The 15,026-nt window shown below is 45.4% G+C and overlaps 1 protein-coding gene across 1 annotated transcript in view; it reads right to left on the reverse strand.

Moving 5' to 3' along the window:
* The window catches only part of LOC139266712 (dynein axonemal heavy chain 8-like), a 2,132,242-nt gene that overhangs the window by 1,192,502 nt on the left and 924,714 nt on the right, over positions 1-15,026 (reverse strand). The window contains exons 21-22 of the mRNA XM_070884298.1: positions 13,041-13,160; positions 645-789 (exon numbers count right to left, since the gene is read on the reverse strand). Coding sequence (XP_070740399.1) covers positions 645-789; positions 13,041-13,160 — 265 coding nt within the window. The remainder of the gene's footprint in view (positions 1-644; positions 790-13,040; positions 13,161-15,026) is intronic.

Genomic DNA, 15,026 nt, shown 5'->3' on the forward strand with positions numbered 1-15,026 from the left:
TGTTCTAGAGCACAAGTCTTCAGGACACCAGCCTGGATGTTGTCAGGGCACATGCCCTTTTCTGTATCCAGTGCGCTCAGCCGTTTCTTGATATCATGTGGAGTGAATCGAATTGGTGGAAGACTGGCTTCTGTGATGGTCGGGACCTCATGAGGAGGCCGATATCGATCATCCACTCAGCACTTCTGGCTGAAGATGGTTGTAAATGCTTCAGCCTTGTCTTTTGCATGCACATGCTGGGCTCTGCCATCTTTGAGGATGTGGCTATTCATGGAGCCTCCTCCTATTAGTTGTTTAATGGTCCACCATCATTCACGACTGGATGTAGCAGGACGATAGAGCTTTAATCTGACTAGACAAGCACAGTGTCAGTGCAGTTCAAATCCTATGAGGCCTTGGCGATGAAAACAAGTATCCTTGCAAAAAAATACAAACCATGTCCCACATCAGTGAATCATGCCCTCTAACTGAACTATCTTGTGGCCTTTGCACTTGGCATACTAGTAATGAGAATGCTTTAAGATGGCTGGAATTATATGCCAAGTCTGCATACGCTAAGTTATAATAATGGTTTTGGCTACCTTAGGTTGTAATAATTTAATGTTACTCATTATCAGTGTCTTTGAAACAGCAAGTTTGCTTACCACCTGGTTCAGCATCAGATTTTGTGGATTCATTAATTAACATCATGTCAGAGACTTCTACAAATATTTTCACCAGTCTGTCCACAGTTTGTTCAACATATCTGCTTTTTGGAGCTAAAGTCTCAGCCCATTCTTTGCAGGAAGCCTGGAACACATAAGCATACACCATGGGTAAACATAATACTAGTGAAACACTGCAACCCTACATATACAGGTCACCAATGCATTTCTAATCTTTAAAAAAAAAGTGTATAGGCCTAGAAATTACTAGATATTGATGAACGAACACCCTCTCAAATGAATTTATAAGATCCCACAGGACTAATTTGAAAAAGAGCAGGGAAGTTCTTCCTGATGCCCTGGCCAATATTTATCTCTCAACCAACATCACTAATTAAATTATCCGCTTATTATCACATTGCTGTTTGTGCCAATTGGCTGCCGCATTTCCTAGTTTACAACAGTGACTACACTTCAAAAGTACTTCACTGGCAGTAAAGCACTTTGGGACTTTTTGAGGTACTGAAAGGCATTATGGGCCCGGAATTGGTGAAGGACCCCGCCCGCCCAAGTGCCGCCCAAAGGACCACCGATGGCCACCGAGGTACCTGACGGTACTTTGGGCGGGATATTCATCGTGAAGGTTCTTCAAAAGGCGGTGGCCGGCAAATGAAGGATTTATGTTGCCAATCTGGGCGGCAGCCGGCGGGAGCTCTCATTCTCAGCGACAAAGGCGTTTGCTGCCCAAGTGCCACTGAGGATAGAGACGGGCCCACGGAGGGTCGAAGACCTGCAAACAAAAATCATCAGGAAAAAAAAACATCGGAAGACCTTCAGGGAACCCCATTGAGGAAAATCGCTGTGGAAAAAAAAAATGTTTACTAACCTTATTTTCATGATCTTCATACTTACCGTCGGGGACAGACCAGCCTCAGCCAGCAGTCCTGCCCAATTCTGGCGCCAACTCCCGCCCGCACCAATCTGGCATCTCGGCCGTTGGGAGGTCAGTTGCGCCACTTGGCTGTCCGCTGACATCAGCGGGCGGTTCTCAGCAGTTATCCCCTCCCGCCTGCTCCAGTCCACATCGAAAGTGGCACTGGACGGATCTTCCAGAGACATGTTTGTGGCAGTGGGTGGCAGTTGGCGGCACTGGGCGGTGAGTTCATCAATTTCGAGCCCGATATATTAAAGTCTTTCTTATTTTTTTTCTTTTAAATTCTTCTTCTTAGGCAGTCCCCTGGAGTCGAGGATGACTTGCTTCCACAGTAAAATGAATTCTAAGGTGACTGATGAGATCATTATAGATCTACAGTCTCTGTCACAAGTGGGGTAGGTGGTGGTTGAAGGGACTGGTGAGTGGGGTGCTTGATTTGTCCTACGCTCGTTTCACTGTCTATACTTGGCTTCTGCGTGCTCCCGACGAAGAGACACGACGTGTTCGCCGTTCATAGCTAGGGGATTTGAGTATAGGAGCAGGGAGGTCTTACTGCAGTTGTACAGCCTTAGTGAGCCCTCACCTGGAATATTGTGTTCAGTTTTGGTCTCCTAATCTGAGGAAGGATGTTCTTGCTATTGAGGGAGTGGAGCGAAGGTTCACCAGACTGATTCCAGGGATGGCAGGACTGACATATGAGGAGAGATTGGATCGACTGGGCCTGTATTCACTGGGGTTTAGAAGGATGAGAGGGGATCTCATAGAAACATATAAAATTCTGACGGGACTAGACAGGTTAGATGCAGGAAGAATGTTCCCGATGTTGGGGAAGTCCAGAACCAGGGGACATAGTCTAAGGATAAGAGGTAAGCCATTTAGGACTGAGATGAGGAGAAACTTCTTCACTCAGAGATTTGTTCACCTGTGGAATTCCCTACCGCAGAGAGTTGTTGATGTCAGTTCATTAGGTATATTCAAGAGGGAGTTAGATATAGTGATCAAGGGGTATGGAGAGAAAGCAGGAAAGGGGTACTAAGGTGAATGATCAGCCATGATTTTATTGAATGGTGGTGCAAGCTCAAAGGGCTGAATGGCCTACTCCTGCACCTTTTTTCTATGTTTCTATGTTCTCGGATGCTTATCCTCTACTTTGATTGGTCTTGGGCCAGGGATTCCCATGAGTCGGTAGGGATGCTACATTTTTTAAAGGAGGCTTTGAGGGTGTCCTTGAAGCATTTTCTCTGCCCTCCTGGGGCTCGCCTGCCATGATGTACACATTCAGGGAATTAAGTATTTGAACACCGACAACTCCAATTTTAACTCCTGGCATAAGTCGAGGGGGTTGAGGTGATGGCAAACCATCTAGCTTACCCATAAGATTTTAGACCTCACCTGCATGATAGTCTCCCAGGAAAATCTGTAGGAAGCACTAGCTGGCCGGCAGGAGCAGGATTTTGGATGGCAGAATTCCACCACTGGTGACCCGACTAAATGGTTAAGAGGGATATCAGGTAGGCATCACAGTTGGGGAGGGGCAGGGCATCCCAGGGCATGGTACGTCTAAGATTTCATTCCAAGGCCCAGGTGAGCACTCCTGCTCCTCCCGACCCACAAGAAAACTAAAATATGATTTACTCACCTTTAAAGGTTTCTTCTGGCTCTCTTCCTGTTTGCCACCAGGACGTGATGACGTCAGAGGCCCAATCTGCATATTTACAGCAAGACCCTGCTGCCTTCCTCAAAATGGCAGGTTAAAATAAAAACTCCCATTCCTTATTTTTCTTCCAAAACCTTGCACTTATCCACATTATTATCTGCCACACATCTGCCCATTCCACTAGCCAGCCTAAGGCCTCTTGAAGTCTTTTACAGTCCTTCTGTTTGCCCAACCTACTTTTGTGTCATCAGTATTTTTCAATGTCATGTTCCCTATGTCAAAGTGCCATCTAAATATGATGATGGACCAAGCAGTCCTGGGATACGCCACTTCCAATTCGTCTCCAATCCAAGTAACATTCATTAACACCATCTCTTTTTTTCCCTGTCCAGCAATTAACTTTCTGTTACATTTCATCTTGGATTATGCCTGAACTTTTGTAATTTGCCTGAATAGTTTCTAAAAGACCAGGGGCTAGATTTTACACTTTTGTGCTTATCGCCCAAAAATGGGCCTTATTTCTGGTGTGGGCGGTAAAAATGGGTTTGCAGATCTTCGGCTTCTCACCCATTCTCAAAGCACCTAGTCTCCATTTTTGAAATTGGGCGTTACCGCGAGCGATATGAAATGGGCCGTAGCATTAAATCTCGCTGACCTTCTGCCGTAAGTGTCGCCATCCCTAGCAATGGCATGGCAACGCTCGATTCCTGCGATTCAGGAGGTCAAGGGTCATCATGACATGCACAGAAGAGGAGACACAGAGAGAGGAAGCTGAGAGGGAGTGAAGGCGTGTGTGTGTGTGGTGTGGCTGCTTTGGGAGGAAGGAGAGTTTAGAGCTTTAGAGCAAATTGGGAAAAAAGAATTAGCTTTACCAATCAGATATTTGCCCGAATTTGGTGCCTATAATGGACGGAGAGGAGGAGGTGACACAGCACGCTGTGGAGACTGACGCTGTCAAGAACAGTGAGCTGGGAGGGTGCAAAAGAGTGAGGAGGTTCTCGGATGAGGCAAATACCTCCCTCCTGCAGGAGGTCGAGTTACGCTGGGGTGATTTGACACAGGGAGTGCGTGGGAAGCGCACCCCAAAGGCCTATCAGAAGATATGGACCGAGATAACAGAGGTGGTATCGTCTGCGACCAACGAGATGCGTGGGCGCAACCAATGCCGCAAACGGTGGAACAACCTTGTGGGATCCACAAGAGTAAGTATTACATTTATTTACATGTACTTATGTATTTATATAATTTGATTTGTAACAGTCATGAGTGACTATCAGCAGATGCGAGATCTTCCACTTTTACCGGGAATATTTTACTCAAAGCCTGCGGTTACACTGCACGTCTTGAGGTAAAGAATGATAATTATCATAATTGTCATGATTACATCTGTCGGTTATGTGTTTTATCAGTCTCTGTGACAGTACCTAGCAATGATCTCATGCCATGTCATCCTATCGCCTTTAACAGAAGAAGCTATCGAAGATTAGGTCCGTGCAGAGGCAAACGGGTAGGAGGGGGCCACCAGTCCCCAGCGACATCACTAAACATGGAGGAGCGGGTGCTCGCACTCATGGGGAAGCACACCCGGACAGCCATGGAAGCAACTGCAGACCTTGAAGTGATGCCACGTGAGTAAAGCTTACACCATTGCATGATGTAAAGTCAATAGATGCCACACCCACTCATATCCGAATAATCATATATGATAGATGATTTCTAACATTGTCATAGAAATAATGCTGGCCTAATGATAATCATTGCAATGCAAATGTGTTGATGGTCATGAAATGTGATGTCTGTGATGATTTTGAAAGCGGTGGTGCTTTTGTCGTGTATATGCTGTGTGTAGCGCTGGACTCACCTTGTGACCCAACCCGCCCTTCTCCTCTAATAACCTCATTGTGTTTTGCAGCTCAGCCAGCAGTGCGGGGCCAGGCAAGACAACAGAGGCAGAAGCTGGGGGCACGGGGCCCGACTCTCCGGACGATCCTACATCTGGTGCTGAGGAGCTCCGATAATCGCCCGTCAATCCACTGGGTCTGTTCTCTATGGATGAGAGCGCTGACTTCGAGGAACCTGCATCACCACGCTCCAAGCCATTCCACCCCATCTAGTGGTCCTCCGGTCATTCCCGCCTCCACTCTGGCGGTGCCAGCCCCAAGCACCTTGCCACAGGGCACCCCAGGATGGCGGCGACCCCACGGAGGTGGCAGGTCTGTCCACGAGTGCCACATGAGAGCAGAGAGATGGTACAGTTGTCCAGGAGGACTGTAGACATTGGTGACCAGCTCATCGAAGCATTGGGGGGCATATCCCAACAGCTGGCCACCATGACTGAGTACATTCCGTGGATGGCGGAGGCCCTGGATGTGATAGCCAGGAACACTGCTGGCACAGGCCTCCCAGTGGTCCCAGAGCGCAGCACTCGACCCCTAGGTTCCGCACCACCACTGCAAACGACAGATGAGAGCAAGGACCAAGATCCTGCTTCTGCATCAGAGAATGTTGCCCCCTCGGTATCCCCCGTTCCCTTATCCGTGCAACCACCGCCTCTACCTTCATCCACCCCCCCAATGAGGCACCGCCTAAGGAGCTCCTCGGCCAGGTGCTGTGGAGCAAGGAGGGGAAGGGGTAGAGGTGGGTAGAAGAAGGGGAAGGAGGAAGGAAAGTGAGGTGCATGTCCGTAGGTGATGGTTGTGTTATATCTCCATCTTGGTGCATGGGGGGAGGGGACCACCTTCCTGCTTTGCATTTGTATTCTGTGTTGGTGGACATGTTGAACATTTGATTGATGTCAATGGTAGAAAAAGTGGGGTGTGGGCGGGGGTTGGGTGCTATTGCCTGTGATACTTATGATTTCAGACCAATGTTGGTATAAAATTGTTTTTATTGAACATAATCTTGTTGCGCATTGTCTCAGATAGCTGGAGCATTACACACTGGTGATTCCTTAACATGAATGGGTTAAATAAAACTTAACTTGAATCAACGTAAACTTTAACTGGCACCAAGGTGATGGGCACCATTGATGTCTGAGCTGCAAACACACAGCAGTGTGTCAGTGTTGTCACTCACAGCAACGTTCTTTCAGGCAAATCGTTCAGATATCAGCTCCTCACGTAAGAGTCTTGCAGCTATACAGCCATCAGGGGCTCTTTACTGCAGTCTGGAGGGGGTCGTGGGCATGGTTGTCTAGCCCTAGGTCAGCATCCAGCCCCTCGTCGTCCTCTTCCACTCTCTCCTGAGGTGGAGCAACAGTCCCTTCTGGCAATTCATCACTCCTGATAGCCATGTTGTGCAGCATGGAGCACACGACCACGAATTTACCTACTTACTCAGGTAGTCCCCCTCCTGAGTGCTCCAGACATCTGAAGCGCTGCTTAAGCACAGTTATTGTTTTCTGGACCACGTTGTGTGTATCTCTGTGCCTCCGGTTGTATCGCTTCTCAGTCTCGGTGTGGGTGTCACACAGGGGGGGTTATCAGCCAGCTGGCTAGGCCATATCGGTTATCAGCAAGCATCCAGCATTGTCCTTGTGGCTGACTCTTAAAGATGTCAGAGACTGCGCTCTCACGCAGGATGTGAGCCTCTTCGAAGGTACCCGAACATTTGGCATTCACTGCCATTATTAGCTAGTTGTGGTCGCCAACGAATTGGATCTTCAGGGAGTGAAACCCTTTTCTCTTACTAAAATGCTCTGGGTCCTGAGAAGGTGACCACATGGCGATGTGAGTGCACTATATTGCTCCTTGCACCATGGGGAACTTAGCAATGCGGTAGAATGCTCCAGCCTGTCAGTCTGGGTCTCCGTGGTCATGGGGAAGCTGATAAAGTCCATCCTTGTCGCATACAGGGCATTTGTGACCTGTCTAATGCAGCGATGGGTTGCATGGTGAGGCAGAGGGAAATCTCAACAGCGGAGGACGGAAAGGAACCAGACACAAAGAAAGACAGTGCCGAGGTGAGCTTAACCTCGACCGACACTGATGTCCTGTTAGCAGGCTGCATATATGACCTGATGAACTGACATATTTCATTGATCACCACCTTGTGCAAGTGCAGTCTCCGAAGGCAGGTGTGGTCGGGCACGTCGAGCTAAGACCTCATTTCCCTGTATGTGCGGGGTGTGTATGGTCTGGCCCTCCTCCTCATTCTTGCATGTATTAAACTGGGGACATAATAGAAACATAGAAACATAGAAAATAGATGCAGGAATAGACCATTCGGCATTTCGAGCCTGCACCAGCATTCAATAAGATCATGGCTGATCATTCACCTCAGTACCTCTTTCCTGCTTTCTTGCCATACCCCTTACTAGCTGTAAGGGCATATCGAACTCCCTCTTGAATATATCTAACAAACTCTCTGTGGTAGAGAATTCCACAGGTTAACAACTCTCTGAGTGAAAAGATTTCTCCTCATCTCGGTCCTGAATGGTTTACCCCTTATCCTTCGACTGTGATCTCTGGTTCTGGACTTCCCCAACATCGGGAACATTCTTCCAGCATCTAACCTGTCCAGTCCGTCAGAATTTTATATGTTTCTATAGGATCCCCTCTCATTATTCTAAACTCTAGTGAATACAGGCCCAGTCGGTCCAGTCTCTCCTCATATGTCAGTCCTGCCATCCTGGGGATCAATCTGTGAATCTTCGCTGCACTCCTTCAATAGCAAGAACGTCCTTCCTCAGATTAGGAGACCAAAACTGAACACAATATTCCAGGTGAGGCCTCAACAAGGCCCTGTACAACTGCAGTAAGACACCCTTGCTCCTATACTCAAATCCCCTAGCTATGAAGGCCAACATGTCACTTGCCTTCTTCACCGCCTGCTGTACCTGCATGCCAATTTTCAATGACTGATGTACCATGAAACGCAGGTCTCGTTGCACCTCCCATTTTCCTAATCTGCCACCATTCAGATAATATTCTGCCTTTGTGTTTTTGCCACAAAAGTGGATAACCTCACATTTTCCATATTATACTGCATCTGCCATGCATTTGCCCATGCACCTAACCTGTCCAAGTCACTCTGCAGCATCTTAGCATCCTCCTCACAGCTCACACCGTCACCCAGCTTAGTGTCATCTGCCAACTTGGAGATATTACACTCAATTCCTTCATCTAAATCATTGATGTATATTATAAATAGCTGGGGTCCCAGCACTGAGCCCTGTGGTACCCCACTAATCACTGCCTGCCATTCTGAAAAGGACCTCTTTATCCCGATTCTCTGCTTCCTGTCTGCCAACCAGTTCTCTATCCACGTCAATACATTACCCCTAATACCATGTGCTTTAATTTTGCACACCAATCTCTTGTGTGGGACCATGTCAAAAGCCTTTTGAAAGTCTAAATACACCACATCTACTGGTTCTCCCTTGTCCACTCAACTAGTTACATCCTCAAAAAATTCTAGAAGAGTTGTCAAGCATGATTTCCCTTTCATAAATCCATGCTGACTTGAACCGATCCTGTCACTGCTTTCCAAATGCGCTGCTATTTTATCCTTAATAATTGATTCCAACATGTTCCACACTACTGATGTTAGGCTCACCGGTCTATAATTCCCCGTTTTCTCTGTACCTCCTTTATTAAAAAGTGGTGTTACAAAAGCTACCCTCCAGTCCATAGGAACTGATCCAGAGTCGACAGACTGTTGGAAAATGATCACCAATGCATCCACTATTTCTAGGGCCACTTCCTTAAGTACTCTGGGATGCAGACTATCAAGCCCTGGGGATTTATCGGCCATCAAACCCATCAAGTTCCCTAACACAATTTCCTGACGAATAAGGATTTCCTTCAGTTCCTCTTTCTCAATAGAACGTCAGTTACCTAGTATTTCCGGAAGGTTATTTGTGTCTTTCTTCGTGAAGACAGAACCAAAGTATTTCTTCAATTGGTCTGCCATTTCTTTGTTCCCCATTATAAATTCACCTGATTCTGACTGCAAGGGGCCTACATTTGTCTTCACTAATCTTTTTCTCTTCACATATCTATAGAAGCTTTTGCAGTCAGTTTTTATGTTCCCAGCAAGCTTCCTCTCAGACTCTATTTTCCCCCTCCTGATTAAACCCTTTGTCCTCCTCTGCTGAATTTTAAATTTCTCCCAGTTCTCAGGTTTACTGCTTTTTCTGGCCAATTTATATGCCTCTTCCTTGGATTTAACACTATCCCTAATTTCCCTTATTAGCCACGGTTGAGCCACCTTCCCCATTTTATTTTTGCTCCAGACAGTGATACACAATTGTTGAAGTTCATCCATGTCATCTTTAAATGTTTGCCATTGCATATCCACCATCAACCCTTTAAGTATCATTCGCCAGTCTATTCTAGCCAATTCACGTCACATACCATCGAAGTTACCTTTCCTTAAGTTCAGGACCCTAGTCTCTGAATTAACTGTGTCACTCTTCATCTTGATAAGGAATTCTATCATATTATGGTCACTCTACCCCAAGGGGCCTCACACAACAAGATTGCTAATTAGTCCTTTCTCATTACACATCACCCAGTCTAGGATGGCCTGCCCTCTAGTTGGTTCCTTGACATATTGGTCAAGAATACCATCCCTAATACACTCCAGAATATCGTCGTCCACTATATTGCTACCAGTTTGGTTAGCGCAATCTATATGTAGATTCAAGTCGCCCATGATAACTGCTGTATCTTTATTGCACGCATCCCTAATTTCTTGTTTGATGCTGTCCCCAACCTCACTATTACTGTTTGGTGGTCTGCACACAACTCCCACTAGCGTTTTATAAACATAGAAACATAGAAAATAGGTGCAGGAGTAGGCCATTCGGACCTTCGAGGTTGCACCACCATTCAATAAGATTATGGCTGATCATCACCTCAGTACCCCTTTCCTGCTTTCTCTCCATATCCCTTGATCCCTTTAGCCGTAATGGCCATATCTAACTCCCTCTTGAATATATCTAACGAACTGGCATCAACAACTCTCTGCAGTAGAGAATTACACAGGTTAACAACTCTCTGAGTGAAGAAGTTTCTCCTCATTTCGGTCCTAAATGGCTTTCCCCTTATCCTTCGGCTGTGCCCCTGGTTCTGGACCTCCCAAACATCGGGAACATTCTTCCTGCATCTAACCTGTCCAGTCCCGTCATAATTTTATATGTTTCGATGAGATCCCCTCTTATCCTTCTCAACACCACTGAATACATCCCCAGTCGATCCAGTGTCTCCTCATATGTCAATCCTGCCATCCCAGGAATCAGCCTAGTGAATCTTCGCTGCACTCCCTCAATAACAAGAACGTCCTTCCTCAGATTAGGACACCAAAACTGAACACAATATTCCAGGTGAGCCCTCAACAAGGCCCTGTACAACTGCAGTAAAACCTCCCTGCTCCTATACTCAAATCCCCTAGCTATGAAGGCCAACATGCCATTTGCTTTCTTCACCGCCTGCTATACCTGCATGCCAACTTTCAATGTCTGATGTACCATGACACCCAGGTCTCATTGCACTTCTCCTTTTCCTAATCTGCTGCCATTCAGATAATATTCTGCCTCCGTGTTTTTGCTACCAAAGTGGATAACCTCACATTTATCCACATTATACTGCATCTGCAATGCATTTATTTGCCCATTGATCTAACCTGTCGAAGTCACCTGCAGCCTCTTAGCATCCTCCTCACAGCTCACACCGCCACCCAGTTTAGTGTCATCTGCAAATTGGGGATATTACATTCAATTCCTTTATCCAAATCATTAATGTATATTGTAAATAGCTGAGGTACCAGCACTGAGTCTGCTGCACCCCACTATTCACTGCCTGCCATTCTGAAAAAGATCCGTTTATCCCGACTCTCTGCTTCCTGTCTGCCAACCAGTTCTCTATCCACGTCAATACATTACCCCTAATACCATGTGCTTTAATTTTGCACACTAATCTCTTGTGTGGGACCTTGTCAAAAGCCTTTTGAAAGTCCAAATACACCACATCCACTGGTTCTCCATTCTACCAGTTACATCCTCAAAAAATTCTAGAAAATTTGTCAAGCATGATTTCCCTTTCATAAATCCATGCTGACTCGGACCGATCCTGTCACTGCTTTCCAAATGCGCTGCTATTTCATCTTTAATTATTGATTCCAACATTTTCCCCACTACTGATGTCAGGCTAACCGGTCTATAAATCCCCATTTTCTCTCTCTCTTTCTTAAAAAGTGGTGTTGCATTAGCTACCCTCCAGTCCATAGGAACTGATCCAGAGTCGGTGGACTGCTGAAAAATAATCTCCAATGCATCCACTATTTCTAGGGCCACTTCCTTAAGTACTCTGGGATGCAGACTATCAGGCCCTGGGGATTTATTGGCCTTCAATCCCATCAATTTCCCTAACACAATTTCCTGACTAATATGGATTTTCTGTCCTTTGGTATTTCGCAGCTCCACCCATACAGGTTCCACATCATCCAAGCTAATGTCCCTCCTTATTATTGCGTTAATTTCCTCTTTAACCAGCAATGCTACCCCACCTCCGTTTCCTTTCTATCTATCCTTCCTGAATGTTGAATACTCCTGGATGTTGAGTTCCCAGCCTTGGTCACCCTGGTGCCATGTCTCCGTAATTCTAATTATATCATATTCGTTAATAGCTACCTGCGCAGTTAATTCATCCACATTATTACGAATACTCTTCACAGTGAGGCACAGAGTCTTCAGGCTTATCTTTTTAAATCACTTTGTCCCTTTAGAATTTTGCTGTAATGTGGCCCTTTTTGATTTTTGCCTTGGGTTTCACTGCCCTCCACTTTTACTTTTCCTCTTTCTATCTTTTGCTTCTGCCCCCATTTTACTTCCCTCTGTCTCCCTGCATAGGTTCCCATCACCCTGCCATATTAGTTTAACCCCACCCATCACACATGGTGCTATCTGCACTCTGTAGCATCTGCGTATTAATTGATGCAGGCTGAGAAATGGCTGGTCCCATTGCAATGGAAGTATAATAGCGATTGAGCAGAGGCAATAATTTCCTCACTAACATACACCTAGAGTAAACCCCCAATAGTCCAGAGTCTGAAAATATATCTGTTGAGATGGTCACTTCACCTGAGATGAACTCCAGAGTCAATGCAAACTCCCCCGAAGTTGAAGCAGCCTTTTGAATGAAGCAACCTGCGATTTAAAAAATGGCAGGCACACCGCTGGCTTTAGTTCAGAGCAGTTCCACTTTTTCTCGGCGGTTTTTTGGGTGAGCGATATTGTGGGTGATATGTGTGCGAGGTGGTGAAATTGACGGTGGGCGATCTCCTAGGTGTTAGTTTCGTCAAATGTGCTTTTTGCGTCAAAAAAAATGGGCGGGCGGTATTATTGAATCTCCGTGTTAATTCCGTACGAAAAGTAACACTGGGCGATACTATGGCCGTTGATTTCTTCCATTCTGATGATGCAGCCCAAAAAAAATGGACGGGTGGTATTATTTTTTTCCGGCATTAAGCACATGGGGAAAGTAACGCTTGGCAATAAGCTTCCGAAAAATACCCGTCAGTTTCCATTTTGTGGCTAAATGGGCGATATATGGACATTATACATAATTTCAGCGGTAAAATGGGCAGGCGTTAAGCATGCAAAAAATATGGAAAATCTAGCTTCAGATATACCACAGCTGCGGCATTCCCAAATCAGTCACTTCAAAATGTCTATTAAATTTGTCAAACACAATTTGCCTTTAATGAATGTTTGTTGGCTGCCCTTGATTAACCCAAACATTTCTCAATGGTCATTAAGTTGAATTCAAAGTATAGATTCTAAAAATCTATAAAATAATGTTACCTCATTATATATAAGCAGGTTTTCCAAAGTTAAACAATGATCCTCAGGTATTTTGACTATAATCGTTCTGGCTATTTCGTTCACTACTTCATCTATGTGCATCTCTCGCAAGTCAGATATCTGAAAACAACAATATTACATTTTTATTATTTTATCAAAGTACTTAATATTATTTTTGCTATTTCTGTATTTACTTGCAACAATTAGGCAGCAAAATCTGATAAAGTATTGTTATTTCAGTAATTGCAAGTCGGCAACATAAAATTACAGTAATTGATAAACATAGGGAACATAATCTTGAAACTTACTGACGACACAAAAAAGGTGGTTTGGCAAACACAGCTTCAGATTGGGAGAGAGCTTGGATGGCATAAACAGGTGAGCAGAATGTGAAGACAGGTGGCATATGTAATTTAATGTGGAGAACTGTGAGGTAATACATTTTGAGAGGATAAACAAGGAATTAGAGTACACATTCACTGAAAAAATGGTGAAGTGTGTGCATGAAAAGAGAAACCTAGGCAGTCAAATATATAATTCGATGATGCCCGAGGAGTTGGCAGCAGCAGCAGAGGAGGCATAAACATAGAGAGAGGCCGAAGACATAAGAACATGAGAAAGGAGCAGGAGTAGACCATTTGGCCCCTCGAGCCTGCTTCGCCATTTAATAAGATCATGGCTGATCTGATCATGGACTCAGCTCCACTTCCCTGCCTGCTCTCCATAACCCTTATCGCTCAAAAATCTGTCTATCTCCGCCTTAAATATATTCAATGACCCAGCCTCCACAGCTCTCTGGGGCAAAGAATTCCATAGATTTACAACCCTCTGAGAGAAGAAATTCCTCCTCATCTCAGTTTTAAATGGATGGTCCCTTATTCTGAGATCAGGGGTTACAAATCGGCCAAAAATGGGCATTATTTCCAGTGCGGTAGTAAATATGGGTTTTGAGATCGTCGGATTAATGCCCATTTTCAAAACTCCAACTTTCCATTTTATAAAATGGGCGTTACTGCGAGCGATCTGAAATGGGCGTTAGTGTTAAATTTTTTGACCTTCTGCCGTAAAGTGTTGGCATCCATAGCAATGGCATGGCAATGGTCATTTTCCGTGTTTCAGGAGTTCAGGGGTCATCAATACATGCGCAGAAGAGGAGAGTGAGAGAGAGGGAGCAGAGAGGAATTGAAAGCATGTGTGGGTGTGTTGTGTGCTTGTTTGGCTGTTTTGGGAGGTAGGAGGGAGATTTACCAGCAGCAAAAAGACTGCTGAGCACAAAGAACGTTGTTGCCACTAAGTTTTTGTTGAAAAAATACTATTTAAAATGGAAGGGATGGAGGAGGCAACACAGCACACTGTGGAGACTGAGGACGCTGGTGAAAGCAGTGAGGTGCCAGAGGAACAATTGGGAGGATGCAAACGAGCAAGGAGATTCTCTGACGAAGCAAATGCCTCCCTCCTGCAGGAGGTGGAGTCACGCTGGGGTCAATTAACCCAGGGTGGGCGTGGGAAGCCCATCCCAAAGGTATACCAGAAGATATGGGCCGACATAGCCGAGGTCGTCACGTCGGCCACCAACGAGGTGCGTGAGGGCAACCAGTGCCGCAAGCGCTGGAACGACCTTGTCGGATCCGCCAGAGTAAGTATTACATTTATTTACAGGCACTTATATATTGATATAATTTGATTTGTAAGTGTAATGATTGATTAAAATCAGATGTGATGTCTTGCACTTATACCGGGAATGTTTTACTCAAAGCCTGTGTTTACGATGTACCTCTTTCGGTAAAGAATAATAATGATCATAATAGTCATGATTACATCTGTCGGTTATGTGTTGTATTAGTCTCTATGACAGTACCTAGCAATGATATCACACAATTATCTCATGCTATGTTATGCTGGGCATTACCTTTTACAGAAGAAGCTTTCGAAGAATAGGGCCGACTAGAGGAGAATGGCTGGTGAGTCACCAGTCATTATCGAGCT

This window comes from Pristiophorus japonicus, chromosome 7 (assembly GCF_044704955.1).
Source record: "Pristiophorus japonicus isolate sPriJap1 chromosome 7, sPriJap1.hap1, whole genome shotgun sequence".
In the NCBI taxonomy this organism is placed as follows: Eukaryota; Metazoa; Chordata; class Chondrichthyes; family Pristiophoridae; genus Pristiophorus; species Pristiophorus japonicus.